The sequence below is a fragment of the Silurus meridionalis genome, chromosome 12 (genome assembly GCF_014805685.1).
Source record: "Silurus meridionalis isolate SWU-2019-XX chromosome 12, ASM1480568v1, whole genome shotgun sequence".
Lineage (NCBI taxonomy): Eukaryota > Metazoa > Chordata > Actinopteri > Siluriformes > Siluridae > Silurus > Silurus meridionalis.
This window is the reverse complement of record NC_060895.1, coordinates 13,896,607-13,923,234: the sequence shown is the minus strand read 5'-3', so window position 1 is coordinate 13,923,234 and position 26,628 is coordinate 13,896,607. Positions and strand designations below refer to the sequence as shown.

General features: G+C 39.3%; 4 protein-coding genes across 4 annotated transcripts; all 4 read right to left on the bottom strand.

Moving 5' to 3' along the window:
- Positions 1 to 727: 727 nt before the first annotated feature.
- On the bottom strand, positions 728 to 1,675 carry LOC124394951 (olfactory receptor 52K1-like). Its single transcript, XM_046863462.1, has one exon. It carries the CDS (start codon positions 1,673 to 1,675, stop codon positions 728 to 730), a length of 948 nt encoding a protein of 315 aa, XP_046719418.1.
- Positions 1,676 to 5,135: 3,460 nt separating this feature from the next.
- Positions 5,136 to 6,135, bottom strand: LOC124394933 (olfactory receptor 52K1-like). Its single transcript, XM_046863441.1, has one exon. The coding sequence runs from the start codon at positions 6,133 to 6,135 to the stop codon at positions 5,188 to 5,190; it is 948 nt and encodes a 315-aa protein (XP_046719397.1). The 3' UTR covers positions 5,136 to 5,187.
- A 6,548-nt stretch (positions 6,136 to 12,683) lies between these two features.
- LOC124394861 (olfactory receptor 52K1-like) lies at positions 12,684 to 13,628 on the bottom strand. Its single transcript, XM_046863344.1, has one exon. It carries the CDS (start codon positions 13,626 to 13,628, stop codon positions 12,684 to 12,686), a length of 945 nt encoding a protein of 314 aa, XP_046719300.1.
- Positions 13,629 to 20,161: 6,533 nt separating this feature from the next.
- LOC124394877 (olfactory receptor 52K1-like) lies at positions 20,162 to 26,264 on the bottom strand. Its single transcript, XM_046863366.1, has 5 exons — positions 25,316 to 26,264; positions 21,634 to 21,719; positions 21,128 to 21,186; positions 20,518 to 20,647; positions 20,162 to 20,331 (listed from the first exon to the last, which is right to left on the bottom strand). The coding sequence occupies exons 1-5, from the start codon at positions 26,164 to 26,166 to the stop codon at positions 20,162 to 20,164; spliced, it is 1,296 nt and encodes a 431-aa protein (XP_046719322.1). The 5' UTR covers positions 26,167 to 26,264.
- Between the last annotated feature and the right edge of the window lie 364 nt (positions 26,265 to 26,628).

Sequence of the window (26,628 nt, the reverse complement as noted above, 5' to 3'; positions counted from 1 at the left end):
ACTATTTTCTAATTTGGTTAACACATCTATAGATCTGGAATGAAAGTAAGAATGTACTCATATTAAATGTCTGACCTCAAAACTAAATTTATTGAATTTAAAACAAAACAAAATAACTGGCCTTGCCATGTCAATACCTTTTCACCTTTGGGTTCAGTAATAGCTGCACTATTACCTCATCTTGTGCTAACAGATAATAAATCATTCAAATGTTCTTTGACAGATCACAGGATTTAATAATCAAAATACCAATGTACACTGTGAAAAGGAGTCCAAGAGAGTAGAATTGCACCATTCATAGCCATTCTTTTCCATCTGTGAGCTCACATATACAGAAGAGAGCACATATGAGCTGTTTTAAGGTTTTAAAGGAATGACAGCTTATAAGATATAGTGCATGTTAGACTTACCAGTTAGTATTTGTCATGAAAGAGAGGAGAACTAGCTAGAAAATGGGAAGGCTACAAAAGCAAATTCATGGTCAACCAGAACAGCAATAACAGTTAAAGTTCCTTTCACTCCTCTACAAGAGCATTACAATCAATTCACTTATCACAGCCATTAAATTAATATTTTTTTATTAATTAATTACAATTTATATTTCAATCTACACTTTAAAATTGCAACGTAGTTATATAATTGCAAAACTATATCATTTTGTTTTATTATAAAGTAACTTGATTTTTGTAATGGTATGTCTATAATGTGATACATTATGCATATTTGATTACTTCGGAAAGACCTTGACATGTTTAATAAGTTTCAAAAACTGTTCTCTTATTTCTTTGGTTCGTACACCATAAATAATTGGATTAAAACAGCTTGGAAAAAGCAGATACATTGTACTCAGGAAGACACGGCTGGAGGGAGAAACGTTGTTGCTTATTCTGTATGTCAAAAAAGCAATAAAAACAAATGTCAGACTAACTGTAAAGACAATTAAATGAGTAATGCAGGTGTTAAGAGCTTTAAAGCAGGTTTTGCCAGATCTCAGAACAGAAGAAAGTATTATCACATATGATATTGTAATTAAAATAAAATCAGCAGTCCTTGATAAAAAAATTGCAGAATACCCTAATGCATTGTTAATGGAAATATCTCCACATGCCAGCTGAACCAATGCCGTGTGTTCACAAAAACAATGCTTTATTTCATTTGTTGAACAAAAAGTCAATTTCCCAGCCCAAGAGACCATTGTGGTAATTAAGATTATATTTCTGATAACTGGAAAAATGATGAATTTTAGAAAATTGGTCATTTTCATGTATTTGTGGTAATTAAGTGGTTTGCATATAGCATAAAAACGATCCAGAGCCATCCAAAGCAATATAGTATATTGAAATATACCAAACCAGTGAATGCAAAACATTTGCACCAAACAGCCTACAAGTGAAATTTCTTTCCAGTTAAATATGAAATTTAGCAACATATGAGGCACAAAAAATATTGGCAAAGAGAGGTCAACAACTGCCAAAAGACCAATTAGAATACACATTGGAGAGTGAAGAGCCCTCTGAGATATAATTAAATATATGAGTGTAATGTTTGATACAGAAGACAATAAAAATAAAAAAAGGTAGGGAATGGATAGAATGGCTCGCCATTCCCCTAAATCATGAAAACCAGTAAGTGTAAATGTTGTAAATGAAATATTCTGAACAAGAGTTAACATCATCTTAAGATTTCAGATCTGCCAAATTATACATAAAGGTATGAACGTCTGAGTGGATAACAAATTGTAGATTTCCAAATAAAATTCTGTTAACGGTTATGTTTTTTATTATTAGAAATAACTTTCAAGCTGTACCAGTACCTTTAGGGAATCACCATTATCATAAAATGTTGTATTCTAAATTCTATATTGATGCATGCATATATTCACCAAAAACAATGTCCTGTTCATTATTAAAAGATTTTTTGAAGATAATTCAGTTCTTAAGGGAATCAAAAACAATTTTTCACAAAATAAAAAAAGAATTTACGACAAATTGAATCTGTACAAAGATAACAAAACAATCTGTGATATATTACTTTTTCTACTATCAACGAATAGAAATCCTTGAGTTTTAATTAGTTAACACATGTATGATTTTGTTTTGGACACTTCAAAAACATTTTAGTCTTGGCTTTATATACTATTCCTATGGCCCCAGGTGGGTCTATCCTTTCTTTAGAATCATGTGAGGAAATAGGTTGATCCATGCTTACCCTCCCACACAAATATTATTTTAGGTAAATTATCTTATGAAATCTAAATTCGATTAAATGATGGAGTTCATTAAGACAGCAGTAAAAATAAAGGACATTTTCACAGAATTAAACAGTGATTAAATTTTAGCTAAATACATAAAATAAATGTTAAAAAAAAAATTTAAATACATATATTACCTTGTAAACAAAGAGATTTAGTCAAGCTGTAAATTTAAGTGTGCGTATTTTTTGCCAAAAAAAATAATAATCTACAAATAACAAGCAAATGAAATTAGTAGTTTATTTATAAACCAAATACAAATACACATAGAGTAATTACAACTAGGAAGGCTCAATTCAGTTATAGAGTAGATTTTACCTGACAGTGATTGTTTAATTTTTTTGGTTGTATTGTTGTTGCTAAATTGTAGCGGCATACCTTCATAATAATAATTTTATTTGTGTACATCCAAACATGTGCCATACAATCTTCTTTTTTGCATGTTTTTGCATGTGTAAAATGCTGCTGAAACAATGTTTAAATTAAGCAACTTAAATTGTTGAACTGTAATAAAAATATTCTGTAAATAAAACACATCCGGGTTGTATTCAAAGTGTCATGCGGGAAACGGAGGCGGAAGCCGGAGTAACAGCAAACAAAACTTTATTGAACACAAAGGCAGAGCCAAACCAAATACCTGCGCTCGCAGGGATAGACCGGATAACGGAGTCCGGTGAAAAAGGAATACTCCGGTTGTGCGCCCACAGCGCGGCCCACAACAGTTCAACGTCTGCGGATTATGGAAGGAACAATCCTGGGTGTGTCTGGAAAGAGACGCGGTCCACGCAAAAAGAGAGAGAGGGAGAGAGTCCGAGTCGAACGGTACGTAGCGGGGGTAAGCTTGCGCAAAACCATAACAACACAAACGCACAGAAACGCACATGAATGGGCATGAGCGTGCAATAACCAACGGGGAGTGTTGGTGAATGAGCAGTTTATATTGAAGCTGGGAGTGAGTGAATAACCAGCTCCAGGTGTGCATGCTTGACGCTGAGAGCTAGGGAGCATGCGGAGGCCACTGAAGGGGGCATGGCAGGCAGATCCCTGACCCCCCAACCCCCCGCTCGGAGGAGGGCCCCACCAACCTCCCAGGGCCGAAGGGGACCCATCCGGAACTGCCACGGAGCCAGGAACAGCCAGGAACAGCGAGGCGAAGAGACCTCCCCTGCGGAGAGGCGGAACGGGACAACGACCCCAGCGGGGTCCCAGAACAGAGCACAGCCCCACTTGGAGACCAGGAGCGGGGCGAAGTCCTCGGCGCCGACCGGAGGCGGAGAGACGGCCCTCATGGAGACCAGGAGCGGAATGACGCCCCCAGTAAGGACCTGAGGTGGGACGACACGCCCAGCGGAGACAGGAAGTGGAGAGACGCCCACCACAGAGGGAATGCTGAAGACTGTGGTGTCATTGCAATACTGCTGACACCTGAAGCATGTGGCAAGTATTACAAAACATCACAGACTACTGGGGCAGAACCAGGGAAACACACTGACTCACCATTCACAAACTCATCTGGAGTTAACCAACACGAAATCATTAGGCTTGTGAATGGCACCCAAATACTGAGTCTTCCCTTAATCACTGCAGACACTCTGTGCCTGAGAGGTCTCTAATACAGGTGTCACACAGACATTGACACACAGACACATACTCACACACACACACCCACGCATGCACGCACGCACGCACGCACACACACACAGACACACACAAACACACAAAAATGCAATATCAACATTGACTGCAGATTATCTCTGCACATTTTGCACACATGTATACCCCCTGTAAAATGGAATCACCAACACGGACTGATTTAAACTTTGCAGACTTTGTTCATCTCTTAGTATGATGTCTACATTGCACATGCACACTTTTTACATGCACACACTTCTGTTTATTGCATTCGCAATATAACTCTATTATCAATTTATATATTTATTAATGTCTGTGTTGATAATTAACAACAGATCGGTGCTCGGTGGATTCACAGCATAAGAATTTAATTGTATGGTGTAACAAACAGGTTCCTGTACATTGAACAATAACCTCCTAAATTCCTTAGTAGATGTATGTAGCTTCTAAAGATATTTTATATGTATCTTGCCATGCTAAACAACATAGAACAAGGCACATTCTGTTTAAACCCACTCATTGATATAAAAAAAAAAATTATGCTATAAATAATATAGAACTATTTTCTAATTTGGTTAACACATCTCTAGATCTAGAATGAAAGTAAGAATTTACTAATATTAAATGTTTGACCTCAAAACTAAATTTATTGAATTTATAACAAAACAAATAACTGGCCTTGCCATGTCAGTGCAGCTATTACTGAACCCAAAGGTGAAAAAGGTATTATTACATCATCTTGTGCAAAGAGATTATGAATCATTCAAATATTCTTTGACAGATCACAGGGTTGAATAATCAAAATATCAATACCAATACCAATTCTTACTTTCATTCTGTGAAATAAAATACAAGAGAGTATAATTGCACCATTCGTAGCCATTCTTTTCCATCTGTGAGCTCACATATACAGAAGAGAGCACATATTAACTGTTTTATGGTTTTAAAGAAATTACAGCTTATAAGATATAGTGCATGTTAGACTTACCAGTTAGTAGTTATCATGAAAAAGAGGAGAACTAGCTAGAAGATGGGAAGGCTACAAAACCAAATTCATGGTCAACCAGAGCAGCGATAACAGTTAAAGTTCCTTTCACTTCTCTCCAAAAGCATTACAATCAATTCACTTATCACAGCCATTAAATGAATATTTTTTATTAATCAATTACAATTTTTATTTCAATCTACACTTTAAAATTGCAATGTAGTTATATAATTGCAAAACTATATCATTTTGTTTTATTATAAAGTAACTTGATTTTTGTAATGGTATGTCTATAATGTGAGACAATATGCATATTTGATTACTTTGGAAAGACCTTGACATGTTTAATCATTTTCAAAAATTGTTCTCTTATTTCTTTGGTTCGTACACCATAAATAATTGGATTAAAACAGCTTGGAAAAAGCAGATACATTGTACTCAGGAAGACACGGCTGGAGGGAGAAAAGTTGTTGCTTATTCTGTATGACGAAAAAGCAATTAAAACAAAAGTCAGACTAACTGTAAAGACAATTAAATGAGTAATGCAGGTGTTAACAGCTTTAAAGCAGGTTTTGCCAGATCTCAGAACAGAAGAAAGTATTATCACATACGATATTGTAATTAAAATAAAATCAGCAGTCATTGTTAGAAAGATAACAGAAAGCCCTAATGCATTGTTAATGGAGATATCTCCACATGCCAGCTGAATCAATGCCGTGTGTTCACAAAAACAATGCTTTATTTCATTTGTTGAACAAAAAGTCAATTTCCCAGCCCAAGAGACCATTGTGGTAATTAAGATCATATTTCTGATAACTGGAAAAATGATGAATTTTAGAAAATTGGTCATTTTCATGTATTTGTGGTAATTAAGAGGTTTGCATATAGCAAAAAAACGATCCAGAGCCATCCAAAGCAGTACAGTATATTGAAATATACCAAACCAGTGAATGCAAAACATTTGCACCAAACAACCTACAAGTGAAATTTCATTCCAGTTAAACATGAAATTTAGCAACATATGAGGCACAAAAAATATTGGCAAAGAGAGGTCAACAACTGCCAAAAGACCAATTAGAATACACATTGGAGAGTGAAGAGACCTCTGAGATACAATTAAATATATGAGTGTAATGTTTGATACAGAAGACAATAAAAATAAAAAAAGGTAGGGAATGGATAGAATGGCTCGCCATTCCCCTAAATCATGAAAACCAGTAAGTGTAAATGTTCTAAATGAAATATTCTGAACAAGAGTTAACATCATCTTAAGATTTCAGATCTGCCAAATTATACATAAAGGTATAAACGTCTGAGTGGATAACAAATTGTAGATTTCCAAATAAAATTCTGTTAACGGTTATGTTTTTTATTATTAGAAATAACTTTCAAGCTGTACCAGTACCTTCACGAAATCACCATTATCATAAAATGTTGTATTTTAAATTATATATTAATGCATGAATATATTTACCAAAAACAATGTCCTGTTCATTATTAAAAGATTTTTTGAAGATAATTCAGTTCTTAAGGGAATGAAAAACACTTTTTTACAAAATAAAAAAAGAATTTAGCACAAATTGAATCTGTACAAAGATATCAAAACAATCTGTGATATATTACTTTTTCTACTATCAACAAATAGAAATTCTTGTCTTTTAATTAGTTAACACGTATGATTTTTTTCTGGACACTTCAAAAACATTTAAGTCTTGGATTTATATACTATTTCTTTGGCCCCAGGTGGGTCTATCCTTTCTTTAGAATCATGTGAGGTAACAGGTTGATCCATGCTTACCCTCCCACACGAATATTCTTTTGGGACAATTATCCTCTGAAATCTCAAATCCATTAAAGTATGGAGTTCATTGAGACAGCAGTAAAAATTGAGGACATTTTCACAGAATTAAGCAGTGATTAAAATTCAGCTAAATACATAAAATTAATGTAAAAAAAACAATGTAAATACACATATTACCTTGTAAACAAAGAGATTCATTCAATCTGTACATTTCAGATTTCACTGCGTATTGGAAGTCTTCTTCAGATTTTGCCAAAAAAAAATCATAATCTCCAAATAACAAGCAAATTATATTAGCAGTTTATTAATAAACCAAATACAAATATACATAGTGTAATTACAACTAGGAAGGCTCAATTCAGTTATAGAGTAAATTTTACCTGACAGTGATTGTTTAATTTTTTTGGTTGTATTGTTGTTGCTAAATTGTAGCGGCATACCTTCATAATAATAATTTTATTTGTGTACATCCAAACATGTGCCATACAATGTTCTTTTTTGCATGTTTTTGCATGTGTAAAATGCTGCTGAAACAATGTTAAAATTAAGCAACTTAAATTGTTGAACTGTAATACAAATGTACTGTTAATAAAACACATTTAGGTTGTATTCAAAGGCTATGATCTTACAGTGGCAATGCATGTCAAACTATGACAGGAAAACTGAATTACTGTTTATTTAAAGTGATGTAATTCCATGTCAGGATCTTATGATCTTCCTGGGCATCTCTTAGATCTCTTCATATTCTGTCAATGCAACAAAATTGGGGTAAATTGACAGTTAATTGTCTAACTTCCATTATATTGCTAAACTGACTTGCTCATACTGATTTCCTATTTACAACAATTGTAATTTCAGGACTGGATTATTAAAACTAGTTGCTGTTGTACCATTTCACCAACAGTAAGCAACTTATCCATAACTGATCTCAGAACATCATATTGCTATGCTCCCTTCACTGCTTGCCTACAAAGATAAAATAGACAAGAAACCACCTAACTTTGAAATCATAGAAAATAAGCTGTTCTCTCTAGTGCACCAGCTTTTAAAATAGCAGATGGACAGCAGCATGGCCAGGAATTCTCCAAAAAAAATAGACAGTAGAATTGATGGCAGCGTATCAGCTAAAGTTTAATCACAGCAATCATCTCAGGTGATTTATCTAAACATCAAGATTATGAAATCCCCAAAGACAACTCTCTGATCTGTCTTTTAGTTACTGCAGGGAACCATGGACAATCAACTCTCCTGTACTTTTCTAATTGCTAATCTTATTCGTTCTGGTTGATTTTAAAGGCAACTTCATCGATTCCTTTCCACACAGGCCCCTCAGGTGCTTGTTCAATCCCTTTTGTAAAGCTATCCTGGTAGGTCTGCCACTGAAAGACACAGGACCTTTAAACTGATTTAGAATGATACATTTATTTTGAACTGATTAAGGTTCAAACATACCACCCCACTGCTGCTCTGTCTAAAAGGTACATGAACAAACATATTAAACAAGAATAGGCACTCCCTTCGCTTGCACGTAATATTTTTTTCATGAGATGCATTTGCCACAGATAATGCCAGTGACTACAAGAAGGCCAGGCATTTTCTGTAAAAAGTCATTAGGATTGCTGAGAGGGAATGCTAAAGACTGTGGTGTCATTGCAATACTGCTGACACCTGAAGCATGTGGCAAGTATTACAAAACATCACAGACTACTGGTGCAGAACCAGGGAAACACACTGACTCACCATTCACAGACTCATCTGGAGTTAACCAACAGAAATCATTAGGCTTGTGAATGGCACCCAAATACTGAGTCTTCCCCTTAATCACTGCAGACACAGATTACACTCTGTGCCTGAGAGGTCTCTAATACAGGTGTCACACAGACACACATACACACACACACACGCACGCACGCACGCACGCACGCACGCACGCACGCACGCACGCACGCACGCACGCACGCACGCACACACACACACAAAAATGCAATATCAACATTGACTGCAGATTATCTCTGCACATTCTGCACACACGTATACCACCTGTAAAATGGAATCACCAACACGGACTGAATCAAACTTTGCAGACTTTGTTCATCTCTTAGTATGATGTCTACATTGCACATGCACACTTTTTTTTTTTTGCTTTCCGTTGGACTTTAACTTCCGTTGTGGATTACTCGTCTCGAGCGGATATCTTAGTTTGCTTCTCTCCTCGGCATATGTGAGTGTTGTTTGGTTGAACTGTTTTCAATAAACCATGATTGACTTACTTCCGCTTCCGCGTCATGGTCGTCACCCTGACAGAAGAACCGACCTAAACCGAAAGCGGATTCGCCCAACTGCGATGCCAACCGCGATGGATCGTCAGCCGAACCCGGCTTCGGATTTCCACCGGAAGCTCAGTGCCGCTCCTCGCGGTTCGGAACCACAGACGCCGGACCATAAGAGCTGCGCCGCGCCCCTCCGCAAGCGCGAGGGGATTTCCGGCTCGTTTCTACGGGAAAAGAGACGATTTGGGCAGGTTCCTGCGGGGCATCGGCGAGTATGTGGAGGGAAATTTTTCCCAGTTTCCCTCTGAACAAGCGAAGATTGCCTTCTGTGTTTCCTTTCCGGGCCTCCAGGTTCCCCGCATGGCGACGTCGGTCCTCCAGGTTCCCCGCATGGCGACATCGGTCCTCCAGGTCCCCCTGATGACGGCAAAGCTCTCCATAGGCCCTCCGAGGGTGTCGTTCTGGTTCAACGTCCTGCCGAGGGTGCCCCTGTGTTCCTGGTCTCCGCCGTGGACGTCGCACGGCTTCTGGTCTCCGCCGTGGACGTCATTTGGCCTCTGGACGTCGCCGTGGACGTCGCTCAGCCTTTGGTCTCATCCGTGGACATCGCTCGGCCTCTGGTCTCTGCCGTGGACGTCGCTCGGTTCAGGTTCCCCGCCGTGGAGGTCGTGCAGCCGCTGGTCTCTGCCAGTAATCCTGCTCAGCTTCCGGTCTTTTCGAGGGCCACTGACCCGTTCCTGATCCCGACCGAGGACGCCGCTTTGCCTTGGGCCCCTTCCTATCCTCCCCTATTCTGCTTCAATGCTCACTGGGCCTCCTTTGTCCCAGGTCAGTTGGGGAGGCCTTCCTCAGAGTGCCCCGGCCCGCCTGGCGTTGGTGGGTTTTGGGCGTCGGTGCCGCCTGGAGGGGGGTACTGTCAGGGATTCCCCTGCCACGCCCCCCTCGGCCGCTGTCAGAGATTCCCCTGCCACGCCCCCCTCGGCCGCTGTCAGAGATTCCCCTGCCACGCCCCCCTCAGTAGCTGTCAGAGATGCACCCTGCCACGCCCCCCTCAGTAGCTGACATGGTTCCTCGTTATCCCGTGCCTGCCTGAAACGACCGACAGCTGTGACTCGTTACGGATCAGACTATATAGACTCACGTTCTCGAGTCACAGGCTGTCGGTTCTTAAATGTCATGCTGGTGATTCCCGGTGGCAGCTCGACCGCCAGCATTCCCGCTGGTTCCGTTTCCTAACCCGTTCCGTGTTGGACTACTCTTGGCCATAGGAGGTTTACTTTCATTTTGCTTTCCGTTGGACTTTAACTTCCGTTGTGGATTACTCGTCTCGAGCGGATATCTTAGTTTGCTTCTCTCCTCGGCATATGTGAGTGTTGTTTGGTTGAACTGTTTTCAATAAACCATGATTGACTTACTTCCGCTTCCGCGTCATGGTCGTCACCCTGACAGAAGAACCGACCTAAACCGAAAGCGGATTCGCCCAACTGCGATGCCAACCGCGATGGATCGTCAGCCGAACCCGGTTTCGGATTTCCACCTGAAGCTCAGTGCCGCTCCTCGCGGTTCGGAACCACAGACGCCGGACCATAAGAGCTGCGCCGCGCCCCTCCGCAAGCGCGAGGGGATTTCCGGCTCGTTTCTACGGGAAAAGAGACGATTTGGGCAGGTTCCTGCGGGCATCGGCGAGTATGTGGAGGGAAATTTTTCCCAGTTTCCCTCTGAACAAGCGAAGATTGCCTTCTGTGTTTCCTTTCCGGGCCTCCAGGTTCCCCGCATGGCGACGTCGGTCCTCCAGGTTCCCCGCATGGCGACATCGGTCCTCCAGGTCCCCCTGATGACGGCAAAGCTCTCCATAGGCCCTCCGAGGGTGTTGTTCCGGTTCAACGTCCTGCCGAGGTGCCCCTGTGTTCCTGGTCTCCGCCGTGGACGTCGCACGGCTTCTGGTCTCCGCCGTGGACGTCATTTGGCCTCTGGACTCCGCCGTGGACGTCGCTCGGCCTCTGGTCTCATCCGTGGACGTCGCTCGGCCTCTGGTCTCTGCCGTGGACGCCGCCGGTTCAGGTTCCCGCCGTGGAGGTCGTGCAGCCGCTGGTCTCTGCCAGTAATCCTGCTCAGCTTCCGGTCTTTTCGAGGGCCACTGACCCGTTCCTGATCCTGACCGAGGACGCCGCTTTGCCTTGGGCCCCTTCCGATCCTCCCCTATTCTGCTGCGATGCTCACTGGGCCTCCTTTGTCCCAGGTCAGTTGGGGAGGCCTTCCTCAGAGTGCCCCGGCCCGCCTGGCGTTGGTGGGTTTTGCTGGAGCTGGAGAGCTGGAGGGGGGGTACTGTCAGGGATTCCCCTGCCACGCCCCCCTCGGCCGCTGTCAGAGATTCCCCTGCCACGCCCCCCTCGGCCGCTGTCAGAGATTCCCCTGCCACGCCCCCCTCAGTAGCTGTCAGAGATGCACCCTGCCACGCCCCCCTCAGTAGCTGACATGGTTCCTCGTTATCCCGTGCCTGCCTGAAACGACCGACAGCTGTGACTCGTTACGGATCAGACTATATAGACTCACGTTCTCGAGTCACAGGCTGTCGGTTCTTAAATGTCATGCTGGTGATTCCCGGTGGCAGCTCGACCGCCAGCATTCCCCGCTGGTTCCGTTTCCTAACCCCGTTCCGTGTTGGACTACTCTTGGCCATAGGAGGTTTACTTTCATTTTGCTTTCCGTTGGACTTTAACTTCCGTTGTGGATTACTCGTCTCGAGCGGATATCTTAGTTTGCTTCTCTCCTCGGCATATGTGAGTGTTGTTTGGTTGAACTGTTTTCAATAAACCATGATTGACTTACTTCCGCTTCCGCGTCATGGTCGTCAGCCTGACAACATCGAACAATAACCTCTTAAATTCCTTGGTAAATGTATCTTCTAAAGATATTTGATATGTATCTTGCCATGCTAAACAACATAGAACAAGGCACATTTTGTTCAAACCCACTTATTGATATAAAAAAATTATGCTATAAATAATATAGAACTATTTTCTAATTTGGTTAACACATCTCTAGATATGGAATGAAAGTAAGCATTTGCTCATATTAAATGTTTGACCTCAAAACTAAATGTATTGAATTTAAAACAAAACAAAATAACTGGCCTTGCCATGTCAATACCTTTTTCACCTTTGTGTTTAGTAATAGCTGCACTATTATCTCATCTTGTGCTAACAGATGATAAATCCTTCAAATGTTCTTTGACAGATCACAGGATTGAATAATCAAAATACCAATGTACACTGTGGAATAGAGACCAAGGGACTATAATTGCACCAATAGTAGACATTCTTTTTTATCTGTGAGCTCACATATACAGAAGAGAGCACATATTAGCTGTTTTATGGTTTTAAAGGAATGACAGCTTATAAGATATACGTAGTGCATGATAGACTTACCAGTTAGTAGTTGTCATGAAAGAGAGGAGAACTAGCTAGAAGATGGGAAGGCTACAAAAGCAAATTCATGGTCAACCAGAGCAGCGATAGCAGTTAAAGTTCCTTTCACTCCTCTCCAAAAACATTACAATCAATTCACTTATCACATCCATTAAATGAATATTTTTTTATTAATCAATTACAATTTTCATTTCAATCTACACTTTAAAATTGCAATGAAGTTATATAATTGCAAAACTATATCATTTTTTTTATTATAAAGTAACTTGATTTTTGTAATGGTATGTCTATAATGTGATGCAATATGCATATTTGATTACTTCGGAAAGACCTTGACATGTTTAATAATTTTCAAAAATTGTTCTCTTATTTCTTTGGTTCGTACACCATAAATAATTGGATTAAAACAGCTTGGAAAAAGCAGATACATTGTACTCAGGAAGACACGGCTGGAGGGAGAAAAATTGTTTCTTATTCTGTATGACAAAAAAGCAATTAAAGCAAAAGTCAGACTAACTGTCAAGACAATTATATGAGTAATGCATGTGTTAACAGCTTTTAAGACGGTTTTGCCAGATCTCAGAACAGAAGAAAGTATTATCACATACGATATTGTAATTAAAATAAAATCAGCAGTCATTGTTAGAAAGATAACAGAAAGTCCTAATGCATTGTTAATGGAAATATCTCCACATGCCAGCTGAACCAATGCCATGTGTTCACAAAAACAATGATTTATTTCATTTGTTGAACAAAAAGTCAATTTCCCAGCCCAAGACACCATTGTGGTAATTAAGATCATATTTCTGATAACTGGAAAAATTATGAATTTCAGAAAATTGGTCATTTTCATGTATTTGTGGTAATTAAGCGGTTTGCATATAGCAAAAAAACGATCCAGAGCCATCCAAAGCAATATAGTATATTGAAATATGCCATAACAGTGAATGCAAAACATTTGCACCAAACAGCCTACAAGTGAAATTCCTTTCCAGTTAAATATGAAATTTAGCAACATATGCGGCACACAAAATATTGGCAAAGAGAGGTCAACAACTGCCATAAGACCAATTAGAATACACATTGGAGAGTGAAGAGCCCTCTGAGATATAATTAAATATATGAGTGTAATGTTTGATACAGAAGACAATAAAAATAAAAGAAGGTAAGGAATGGATAGAATGGCTCGCCATTCCCCTAAATCATTAAAACCAGTAAGTGTAAATGTTCTAAATGAAATATTCTGAACAGGAGTTAACATCGTTTAAAGACTTCAGATCTGCCAAATTATACATAAAGGTATAAACGTCTGAATGGATAACAAATTGTAGATTTCCAAATGAAATTCTGTTAACAGTTATGTTTCTTATTATCAGAAATAATTTTCAAGCTGCACCAGTACCTTCACGGAGTCACTATTATCATAAAATTTTGTATTCTAACCTATATATAATGCATAAATATATTTACCAAGAATAATGTCTTGTTTATTATTAAAACATTTTTTTAATATAATTCAGTTCTTAAGGAAATCAAATAGACTTTTTCACAAAATAAAAAAATAATTTACTTTAAATTGAATCTTTAGAAAGATAACAAAACAATCTGTAATATATTACTTTCTCTACTATCAACAAATAGAAATCCTTTTCTTTTAATTAGTTAACACATGTAAAGATTTGCTTTTGGACACTTAAAAAACATGTTAGTCTTAGGTTTATATACTATTCCTATGGCCCCAGGTGGGTCTATCCTTTCTTTAGAATCATGTGAGGAAACACGTTGATCCATGCTTACCCTCCCACACAAATATTGTTTTTCCTTATCACATTGGCATTCTGTATAGCTCTCAAAATGATATTTTCCTAGTTATGTAAGTATTACAAAGATATTTAGATGTAAATAAAATTCAAGACTTTAATTTGATTTCAAAATTAGTACCTTGTATTATTTTTATATTCTTGCAAATTATCTATTGTGAAAGTTTTTGTTTTTAGCTCTCCACTGTTGCTCTGAATATTTTTGTCAATTATCTCCTGAAATCTTAAATCTATTAAAATATGGCGATCATGAAGCCAGCAGTAAAAATAGAGGACATTTTCACAGAATTAGACAGTGATTAAAACTCAGCTATTGCACACAATTGCATCTTAATTTGGAAAACTCATTACTCCTAGCAATAAATGTTACTTTGTTAACCTTCTTTTATCATCATTTTAATTATATTTAAAAATAAATACATATCTTGCCTCGTAAACAAGGAGATTAATTCAAGCTGAACATTCCAGTGCGTATTAGAAGTCTACTTCAAATAGTGCCAAGAAATCATAATCTGCAAATAACAGGTAAATGATGTTAACAGTTTACCAATAAACCAAATACATATATACATAGTGTACTTACAACTACGAAGGCTCAATTCAGTCATAGAGTAGATTTACCTGACAGTGATTGTTTAATTTATTTGGTTTGGTTGTATTGTTTTTGCTAAATTGTAGTGACATACCTTCATAATAATAATTATGTTTGTGTGTACATACAAACTTGGGCCATACAATCTTTTTTATTGCATGTTCTTGTATGTGTAAAATGCTGCTAAAACAATGTTAAAATTAAGTAACTTTAAATGTTGAACTGTAATAAAAAAATAATCTGTTAATAAAACACATCCAGGTTGTATTCAAAGGCTATACTTTCATAATGGCAATGAATGTCAAACTATCCCATGAACAATAACATACTATAACATAACACTAAAACATGAACAGCAGCAAGGCTAGGAGTTCTCCAAAGAAAAGTAGACAATAGTAAAAGACCATGGATGGCAATTTATCAGTTGAAGTTTAATCCCAGCAATTATCTCAGTTGATTTATCTAAACATCAAGATCATGTAATTTCGAAGGACAACTCTGTGAACTTACTTTTAGTTACTTTAGGGAACCTTGGGGTAACCATGGACAATCAACTCTCATTTTCTTTTGACATTGCTAATTTAATTAGTTCTGGTTGATTTTCAAGGCAACTTCATCTATTCCTTTCCACACCAACCACTCAGGTGCTTGTTCAATCCCTTTTCATTTAAAGACTGGAAGAGGACAGGACCTGAGGACAGGTTCTAACATACCACCCCACTGCTGCTCTACCTTCAGTGGCTTCTTAAAAAAGACAAACTCTATTCCTAACTATTTTCTCTCCCAGTAGAATTTTAGACTGATGGTATTCTAAGTCTGTGTTCTACTGAACCATTATTAGAGTGTATTTATTAATAGAGACTTTGAAACAGTTTTTTAAGTCACTCTGGATAAGGGTGTCTGCCAAATGCCATAAATATAAATGTAGCCCTATGTTTATGTTTACCGCCTATCTTTAGCCAGATAATCTTTTATAGCACCCTACTCACTCCCTTGTTGCTTGTGTCAATGTTTATGGTAAATGAACGGGAAGGGTCAACAATGGGCAAAACAAGTCATCCACAATTTTGACATAGAGCTTCCTGTCTTTCTGCAAAAGGCAGAATAGTGGTGTAATCACATAGGTGAAGCCTTTCACAAAGCTTCCAAAATAAAAAAATAAAAAACAGTGTGGGCCAGTCTTTACATTCTGAAGCTGTTTTCACGGTGTATCCCAAAATAGACAACTCACTTTGGTGGACTTGGCACTTCTGTGAATGTCAAAGCCACACCTTCCAATACAAAAATAGACAAAATAGAACAGTATTGAAAATGGAACTAAATTTCAACCAGATATATGAAACACTACTGTCAGGACACGTTGGAACAGCACCTAGTCTGTTTTGGTATTGGGCTGCCAATATCGAGATCATAGCTTCTCAATAGCCTCTTCTATTGCCTTGGGAAGCTGGGCTGATATGGATCTTGACCCTGACATTTAGAGCAATGTCTGATCCCTGGGGGTTGGCAGGGAAATAGGGGTTGTCTGTCCATGATGCCACCTTAATTGTTTTATTTCTTGTTTTGTACTTTTGTAATGTGTGGGGAAATATAAATCAATTCTTACTTACTTTTTGTTTCTAAACATTTCTGTTTTACTTTGAAACAAAGCACATCTTCAACCTCAAAACCCAAAGCTAAATTTAATGCTGTGTCCCTTTGGTCGCAGTTAAAATAAAAGAACCCAAGTGTTTTGCCTGTGTTTTGTTCCTTATTGCCCTACAGTAGGCAGAAATATTACCAAGTACTGTCAGCTCTTGCCAACATAAATAATGCTTGTACCAGGTCTTATGTATACATTTCATTTCTTTTAGTGGTGATTGTTGTACAAATAATTAAACTGTAGATAAGTTAGTTGATAACCCAGCCATTAAAGTTGTACAAGCCAGTGCACTCTTAGTGCCATTCCCAAGCCCGTATAAATGGGAAGGGTTGCGTTAGGAAGGGCATCCAGCGTAAAATATGTGCCAAATCAAATATGGCGATAACGAATCAGAATTTCATACCGGATCAGTCGAGGCTCTGGTTACCAATGCCCGCGACAGGTATTGTTAGCCAACAGGGTACTGGTGGAAATTGGGCTACTGTTGGCCGAAGGAGAGGAGGAAGAAGTCTACAGAGACAGCAGGAAAAGGAGAAGTGTAGGAGAGTGGAGGTTTGAGTATTTCGAGAAATTGCTTTGAGAATGTTGATAGAGATATATAGAGTCAAGAAGGAGTTGCATTGTGTGCTTGTGTATTTGGAGTTCCACTTCAGGAACTCGAGCTGCGTCGAAACGCTATGGGAATGCCCCTGTGTGACCGCGCTCAGAACCACGTGTGTAATCTGACCAATAGGTGTTTGGAACGTGACGTCAGCACGGCCTCCCTTCAGCGGGCGTCTCCTTCACTTCCACCCAAAGTCTCGGTATGGATGGGGAAGACCCCTATCTCCATCCTTCCTGCACACAGGAGGTTCCTGAGGTTTGCTTTCGGTTTGCTTTTGCGATTCGGCATCGAGATGTCGTCCTCGCCTGCATGCAGGTGCTTGGATTTCGGCTAAACGGCAGCAAAAGCGTGCTTTCTCCAGCACAGAGAACCACCTTTTTGGGTGTAGTGTGGGACGCGACCAGGATGCAAGCACGGTTGTTGCCTGCTCGGGTCGAGGTTATCCTCACCGCCGTCAGGAGAGTGCGGGAAGGCCAGCCACTCACTGTGAAGCAGTTCCAGAGGCTGCTGGGTCTCATGGCGGCAGCGTCCAGCATAATTCCGCTCGGACTCCTGCACGAGGCCCCTCCAGTGGTGGCTCCGGGGCAGGGGATTCTCCCTCAGGGGAAACCCGCATCGTACTATCAAGGTCTCGGGGCGTGCCCTTTGAGCCTTGGATGTTTGGAAAGACCGAAAGTTTCTGTCCCGTGGCCCCGTGTTGGGGACTCCGTGTCTTTGTGTGACGCTAATGACGGATGCTTCCCTTACCGGGTGGGGAGCGGTCATGAGTGGCCACTCCGCCCAGGGTCTGTGGAGCGGCCCATGTCTCTCGTGGCACATAAATTGCCTGGAGGCCCTTACTCTCTAAGCAGGGTCTGGTTAGTGTGGCGTGATTGGACACTCGTTCCCATAGAGTTTCAACGCAGAAACGTCTCTAGGTTACGACCGTAACCCTAGTTCCCCGAGGGAATAAGACGCTGTGTCTCCGTGCCACACTCCCTGTATTCCTGGGGTGCTTACCTTCTCTCGCAGGAGCTAGTGTCTTGTCCATCTTGCAGCCATTTGTAGCTTCCTGTTTACGCAATGTCGCCCGCTGATGACATCACGTTTCAAACGCCTATTGGTCAAATTACACATGTGGTTCAGAGCGCGGTCACACAGGGGCGTTCCCATAGCGTTTCGACGCAGCGTCTCATTCCCTCGGGAAACTAGGTTTACGGTCGTAACCTAGAGATGAAAGCGTAATACAGGGTGCCGAAAGAGGAGTTGTAGTATTGTATGAGGAAGTCAGGTGTGGCAGAGAGGTGTGTGAAGGTGGGCCAGGACATGTATGAAGACAGTGTGACAGCAGTTAAGTGTGTAGTATGAACAACAGTCTGGTTCATGGTGGAGGTTGGACTGCATCAAGGATCAGCTCGAAGCCCTTTCCTGTTTGCAGTGGTGATGGGCAGGTTGACAGACGAGGTCAGACAGGATGCGGATGATATTGTGTTTTGTAGTGAGAGTAGGGAGCAGGTTGAGAAGAGCCTGGAGAGGTGGAGGTACATGCTGGAGAGAAGGGAAACGAAAGTCAGTAGGTGTAAGACAAAATAGATGTGTGTGAATGAGAGAGAGGGCAGTGGAGTAAATGCGGTTACAGAGAGAAGAGGTGGTGAAGGGGGATGAGTTAAGGTACCTGGGGTCAACAGTGCAGAGTAATAGATAGTGTGTCAGAGAAGTGAAGAAAAGAGTGCAGGCGGGGTGGAGTGGGTGGAGAAGAATGGCAGGAGTGATTTGTGATAGAAGGGTATTTGCAAGAGTAAAAAGGAAAGTTTATAGAACTGTGGTAAGACCTGCAATATTGTATGGTTTAAAGACAATGGCATTGACTTAAAGACAGGAGGTGGAGCTGGAGGTTGCAGAGATGAAGATGTTGAAATTTTCATTGGGAGTGACAAGGACAGGATTAAAAATGAGTTTATTAGAGGGATTGCACATGAAGGACGTTTTGGTGACAAAGTAAGAGAGGTTTGGACATGTGCAGAAGAGGGACATGGAGTATATCAGTAAGAAAATGCTGAGGATGGAGCCACCAGGAAGGAGAAAAAGAGGCAGGCCAAAGAGGAGGTTCATGGATGTGGTGAAGGAAGACATGCAGATAGTTGGTTTGAAAGAGGCAGATGTAGAGGAGAGAGTATTATGGAGACGGATGATCCACTGTGATGACCCCTAATTGGAGTAGCCAAAAGAAGAAGAAGAAAAAGATTAAAAGTTCATTGGTGAAATTGAAAGAGTCATCTGAGTTCGGGGTTTGGACAATGCAGATCAGGTAGACTTCATACTCTTTCATTTAAGAGGATCAGCCTTAGATGAGATAAAGCTGTGTATGGGGGAGAGATAAAACAGCCTCAAGAGCTCTTTTCATATTTAATTACGGGGAGCTTTTGGGGTGAAACGCACAACATGACAGCTGGTACATGTCTTCTCAACAAACAGATGGGGAAGACTTTCAAGATTATTCACATTCTTTTTCTCAGCTGTTAAATGCTGCTCTACAACAGTCAACTAATGTTTTGTTTGACCCCCAGATAGCTCTGAGAGACCAGTTTATTGAAGAGGTGAAAGACCCTATCCTTCAAAAAGAATTGCGAAAGTTTGTGAGAGAGCAGCCATGTTGTGTTGCACGGAAGCACAGAAGATATGCCTTGCACTTGTAATGTTGCTCAAAGTTGGAATATTGTGGGTGCAGTTGAGATTTACAAGCAGGCCAATCCAGGCTCTACAGTGCCCACTGAATTGGCAGCAACCCTGCAGGAAGTGGTAAAAGTTATTACTCAGCAAGGCAAAGTAATTGGTGAGCTTACTGACACTGTGCGTAAGTTTACTATGCAGAAAGCCAGTGAACCTGGCAAGAGTACCAAGTCTAAGTTTAGTTCAAGGTATGCTGATGATGGTCAGCCAATCTGCCTGAGATGTGAAGGGTTGGGAAATTGAAATTGCCCAACACCACATGGCTCAAAAGGCCAGTCCAGCTCTGCCTCTGTGTCTGCTGGAAACTGGGTCTCTCCATTGCAGTGAGCCAGGCAATGTAAGGAAAGCCTCAGGGCTCTAATAGTAGTCTATCAACCAAAGTAAGATTTCTTGAGCGTGCAGTTGGCACATGTCCAGAGGTAATTATTCATATTGGGGGCGAGCCTGCTCGGTGTTTGTTGGACACAGGTAGTAAAGTTGCCTTGTCGTATCTTGTGTATGTGGAGTTGGATATCCAGGTTATGGGAATGACCATACCAGAGTGTGGCTTCCTGATAGTCAGAGATAGGGATGTTTCAGGGCCAGACTCTACTCCACCTAACATAATAGGAATGAACATAGCTCAGAGATGCAGGTAATTAGTTATCTCTCTAGGAGGCTAGGAGGATATCACACTAGGAGGCAATTTGGTGTGGCAGGAAGCTTTCCATCATGTACAGGAGGTTGAGCTCATTGAAAAAGAGTCAATCACCAGAGTAAGAGGCAAACACAAAGCATACGTACCAGCTTCATCTGTTTCCACAGTGTATGTCAAAGTCCACAAAAGGTCAGCAGGTAGTGATCTTCGGTCTTTGGTCGCCAGATTTGGTGGTGGAAGGGATTGAGTCCTGCAAAGTTTGTCAGCTACAAGCATCTGGGGCAAATGAAGATGACTGTGATTGTGAGAACACTCCTACCCTGCCAGGATACTCTGAATGCGAACGTTTTCAGTTCCAGGAGACTGATCCAACTCTCAGTGTGTTTAGGACATTCTGAAACATGAAGAAAAATCTCACCAAGAGAGGATAGGGTTGTCCAAACCAGTGCTGTCCCTCTTAAAACAGTGAAAGAAAATCAGAGAGAAAGATGGACTCTTGTATCGTGTGCTTGATGATATTCACATTGGGGAGTGCCACCAGATGCTTTTACCTGGGGGGGGATCCTCAGTGCGAGAGGTTCAATAGAACCCTCCATGACCTCCTACAAATGCTCCCCCTAGAGAAAAACCACAGGTGGCCAGAGCACCTTGCAGAGCTTGTCTAAGCTTACAATTTGACGCCACACTCCTTGACAGGCTATTCACCATACCATTTACTACTTGGCTTTCAACCCCATCTTCCAGTCAATGCCATACTGGGTCAAGACCCAGATGTTGACCAGGGGAGAGTGACTGAACGTACACAAAGAAAGACTCTGCGATGCACAATACAGGCAAGAGTATGCTGAGAAAAAAGCAGCTGACAGAGTAGCACAACAGGCAAAGAAGGTGTCCAGCAGTCGAGGTTGGACAGTATGTGTATCTCTGTTATCTTATAAAGTGGTGGACGTCCAGGAGTCAACCTATACGGTAGAGCCAATAGAAGGGGGTAGATTAAAAGGGTGCATAGATCGAACCTCAAGCCTTGTGTGAATAAGGGTTTGGTGCCAGCTCCAAGGATTCAGAAACCACCATTTAAGGAAAAAAGCCTCAATGTTGTAAAGGGAGGTGCTATTTCTGGATGTAAAGGGTGTGCTGGTGGAAGAGGCCCAATGAAATTGATGGGGCTGTTTCTCTAGGTTTTGAGGGTGATAAGGCTGCTTGTGAGGTTCTGGAGACAGAGCCAGTGTCTATTAGAGTAGAGTGTGAAGAGACTGACTTACCTGTCATATTGCCAGAGTGGAAGCCTGTTCCTATACCTAAAAGGAAAAGAGAAGGTAGTACCCAGATGAATGTACCATGCCCTGAGCTGCAAAGGACACAGAGATCCACAGAATCCACAACAAAGTAAACATTTCTGTTTTACTTTAAAACAAAGCACATCTCTAACACCAAAAGCCAAAGCTAATTTTAATGATGTGTCTCTTTGGTCACAGTCAAAAATAAAAGGCTGCAGGTTTAAGGATTTCGCCTGTGTTTTGGTCCTTATTGCCCTACCATAGGCCTTTACCTGGTAGCATATAGAACACATATCAGATATTAAATTGATAAGGGGGTGAAGGGAGTCCTTTTTTAAATACCTCCTGCAAGGACAGAAATTGGGCTAGCTGTATCTCTGTGTATAGTTCTGGTTGTGACTTCAACAACAAAAAGTGCCCATGAGCCAGCATACTCTGCCCACCCCATACCATGGTGTACTATTATCTAAGTGTAAGGTTCGTAATGTCATTGGCTGCCCATTCCATATACATTTGTTGTTAAGTTCAGTGTACCGAACTTCAGTTGCTATAATGGCTTAGAACTGTAACTGCCATGAAAAGTTTTGCACTCACTTGTAACCTCAACAATGATGGAACTTTAATGATGGATTAATGGATATCCAGTATCATATAGGTGAGGATGGGTTCCCTTTGATTCTGGTAACTTTCAAGGTTTCTTCCTAATATTATCTTGGGGAGTTTTCCCTGCCCCTGTTAAACTTATAAGAACAAGTTTAGAGTCAAACAGAATATATCACACAAACTGGTCTTTTTGATGATTTTTAAACATTAACAAGCAGTGCACAAAGCAGAATATTAATTGCCATGCCGAAAATCTTGTTTTTGGTGCCACTGTTACATTTGCGGCTTTCTTGTTTGCTCACATGACATCTCTGCAGTAAAGGCTAGTACATATATTCATGCCAACCAATCTCTATACTGTAGATTATTAACCTGCTACTTTTCTAAACTTGTTCTTTTTTTAATGCATGCTTATCCAACTTGCCAAAGATCCCCAGCAATGTAGATTGTACTTGTGACTCATTTGGATTTCTCCATCTCTTCTTTTGCATTGAACCAGATGTGTGTGGAAAAGGGGCTTCAGTGGCTTGTACAGTAGGGGCTATCATAATGGGTGCATTACTTCATGTGGTTTCCTTCTTATCCCCAAGCCATTGGTTTGGAATTGGTAAATATGAACTCACATGATCACATGATCACATGACCCCTTTGAATTGCTTCACATTTAATCTTTATGCTTCTAAGCAAAATGTGGTGTTCAATCAGTGTTCAATTTGGAAATTTTTTTTTTTATGGGACCTCACCAAACTTTTTTATAGTGTTTGTTCCCACCACAATATGTCTATCCATTAGTCATAGTGCATGTTGAGTATGTGTTTCTTTGCTTTAAAAATGTTTCTATACCGTTAAAACAATGACTGCTAAGAATTTGTCCGGCCTTCTTAGAATCCAGAACAACAAAGGGCACCCCTGGTCATGGCTACCTTGTTATGCCCTGTTATTCCCTACCAGAACACATCCTCATCAGATCTTGATTTTTTTGTATGTGCCATTTCCTCTTTTTATGTTGCACATCTGTTTTGCTCTGAATTTTCACTGTTTCTGTGTTGAAGCATTAAGTAAAAGTTGCTGTGACTTGTATTCAACATGTTCAAGTTTCTTAACTCTTTGTTAAACCAGTTTTTATTCCTTTACTCTCCTTGTATTTTATTTCTCCCAATAAAAGTTTTGCTGTTTACTTCTGTTCCATTGAATCTCCACTTTGTGACAGAATCATGAAGGCTGTTATATGCTCTTCTTAGTATGCACCTCCATGTTCCAAGTCACATTTATTACCCATACCTATTTCCTATTTTACTTAATTAGTGGTACTATTTAAGTACTGAATTTGGTGTCCCTCACGATCTTGCTTTGTACTACTGTGATTATCATTGTATTGCTCAAGTTTAGGTAATGGCTTTCTTGTCTGTTTCATATAAATTATTGTCTTGTTTTTTGTGTTATTTCTTTGCTTAGTGTGTATTTTCACTGATAATGAACTTATCTATACTTGCATCTGCCTACAGTACATCTTATCTCATCTACATGATACATGACACACTAAAAATGTAATCATTGACTTTATCTCTACTCTCCTCGAGCCACTTACTTTACTTTGAAATTTGTAAAAATGCATTTATATTGACATTAGCTTTGTGTATTTATACCTCTGTTATACAATCATTGACAAAAGCTGCCACACGAACCCTTATAGTACATCCGTTGGAGCACTAAAGTTACCTCAACTTTGTGACATGAGAACTGGCACAAAATCATGATGGAAAAAGCTAATCTTACTGCACACAAGGTCAGATTCCAATTTTGCACACACCCCTTCTACATCCAAAAACTGCACATTCATGCTACAGTTTGATGGAATCCCCAATATTTGGTCCTAAATGGAGTTCTATTTAAATATACAAAATGCAATTATATCCATATTCATCTAGGGACAAATACTTTACCAACTTTATATAAATTTTTTTTAACTTTATTGAATTGTCCTTTCATGAACTTTTCTACAAAATGTAATGACATGTCAAGTGTGTATTGTACGAAAAAATTATATATACTGTATATATATATATATATATATATATATATATATTGCCATGTGATCTTGATCACGTTAATAAAATCTTTAAAAAATAGAAAAGTGTTCAAATTAAAACCTTAAATGCAACACACAACACAGAAAAAAAAATGTAATCACTAAACATTTTTTTTACTGAATATATGGGTTCTAAACCATACTTTTGAATGTTAGTTAGTGGTGCTGTAACAAGAAAATACTAATAGTTTATGTATATGACCACTGAACATACATGTGAACATTGAGACACATTGCATAATGAATAATAAAAATATGCTACACTTCTTTGCATAATATAATTTGTTTTTAAGATGTGCCAAGTCTCAAATCAAGCACCAAAATCCGTCATTGTGCACACATCCGGCAATTAAAACTGTCCGTGTGTAAACAGCAAAGGTTATGTTTGGTGTCATGATAATCTATGTAATTTAAAACACCATAATTACTTTAAACAAGAACCTACAATGCTCAATGTATATGTAGTTTCACTAATAAGAATCATACATTTGAATAAAGCATCCATGTTTGTCCATGCCCATGTTGATTAGAGTATTACAAACTGGAAATTATTTAATTGAAGGTACATTTAGAACAGTTAAATATGTAAGTTTAAGTTGCGATAAACAATTATGACAATATGACAATTATGTAAATAATAGCGAATATATACACGTGTATATCTACATATACATATGTATATGTATACATATGCTAAATAACACATACACATAATTTTAAAAATTTGTAAAAAAAAATGTTAAAAATTTTTTATTTGTGCAACATAAACAGAAATGTACAATAAGGTTTGCAATGCAACAATTTCTGTTTCATAGGTATTTAACAGTTGTATTTTGTGTTATAGTGTTGGGAAATATTACTTATTCCTGGTTATTTTTTTTTGTAATTTAAGACATTCAACTGAACTAGATTATTTTCAAAATGTTTCACCTGCCTTCTAAGCACAATGATGCATTATCTTATATATGTATGTACTTCATGAATTTCAGAAACTGTTGCCGTATTTCTTTTGTTCTCATTCCATAAATTATTGGGTTAAAACAGCTTGGAAAAAGTAAATACATTGTGCTCATAAATACACGGCTGCCTGGAGAGAAATTATTTCTTACTCGATATAACATAAAAGAAATAAGAGCAAAAAATAATGTAAAAGTGATAACAATTATATGAGTAATACAAGTATTCAGAGCCTTCAAATGGGCTTTACCAGATTTTATGACAGAGATGAATATTATTACATAAGAAACAGCAATGAAAACAAAATCCAAGGCTGGAATGAGAAAAGCTGTCAAAAGTCCTACCAAGTTATTAATCGAAATATCTCCACATGCCAACTGAACCAATGCCATATGTTCACAAAAACAGTGGTCTATTACATTATGCTCACAGTAAGATAGCCTTCCTGCCAGATAAACTACTGTGGTAATTAAGACTACATTTCTAATTAACGGTATGCCAATAAACTTTAAAAAGTTACATATTTCCATATACTTGTGATAAAAAAGAGGTTTACAAATGGCAAAGTAACGATCCAGTGCCATTGCCAACAATAAAGTAGACTGGAATGTTCCAGAATAATGAATGCAAAACATTTGTATTAAACACCCAAAAAGAGAAATACCATTCCAGCCAAATAAAAAGTTAAACAACATATGTGGTACAAAGAGCATTGGTGAACACAAGTCCACAACTGCCATAAAAGCAATTAGTACAAACATGGGAGAGTGCAAAGCTTCTGTGATATTATCAGATACACAAGAATAGAGTTTCCAGAAACTGACAGCAAAAACATCAAAAAATAAGGAATGAATAGCACAGGTCTCCATTCTTCCAAATCATAGAAACAATTCAGTTTGAAATGTTGTAAAGAAATGTTTTGTCCAAAGATTTCCTGCATTTTGATCCACTTTCAAATTCATACAAAGGATATTTTGCTCAGTTTGTCATACTTCTAAGTAAGTTTTTACACAAAATGTTATGAATTATAGGGTTTTTTAAATATATTTTTTGTACAGAAAAGGTAGCTCTGGCACTTGCTGAAATTAACCCTGCCAAAATAATTACATATATAATGCATAAAAACATTGTACAAAAATATTATTTATTATATTGTAAAAAACAAAGAATAACTTTAATTTTAGTGTAGTTATAAGTCCATTGCTTATTCTTAAAGTTGGCAGGGTGAGTATGAGCTTTTCAGGCCTCTCTGGCTCTAAATATAACCTGCTTTGTTCCCATGAGCCATTAACATTTACCACCCATTTTGTATGGGAAAATGTTAGGTCTCT

Excerpts from the sequence above, each read along its gene's own strand:
- LOC124394861 (XM_046863344.1), bottom strand. The coding sequence starts at position 13,628 with ATGTTAACTCCTGTTCAGAATATTTCATTTAGAACATTTACACTTACT.
- LOC124394877 (XM_046863366.1), bottom strand. The coding sequence starts at position 26,166 with ATGGAGACCTGTGCTATTCATTCCTTATTTTTTGATGTTTTTGCTGTC. Across the intron at positions 21,187-21,633 it reads CCACTCTGGCAATATGACAG|AGTCTTTCTTTGTGTACGTT; the intron begins GTAAGTCAGTCT and ends TGTGCATCGCAG. Across the intron at positions 20,648-21,127 it reads AACATCTGGGTCTTGACCCA|ATGCTTGTAGCTGACAAACT; the intron begins GTATGGCATTGA and ends CATTTGCCCCAG.
- LOC124394933 (XM_046863441.1), bottom strand. The coding sequence starts at position 6,135 with ATGATGTTAACTCTTGTTCAGAATATTTCATTTAGAACATTTACACTT.
- LOC124394951 (XM_046863462.1), bottom strand. The coding sequence starts at position 1,675 with ATGATGTTAACTCTTGTTCAGAATATTTCATTTACAACATTTACACTT.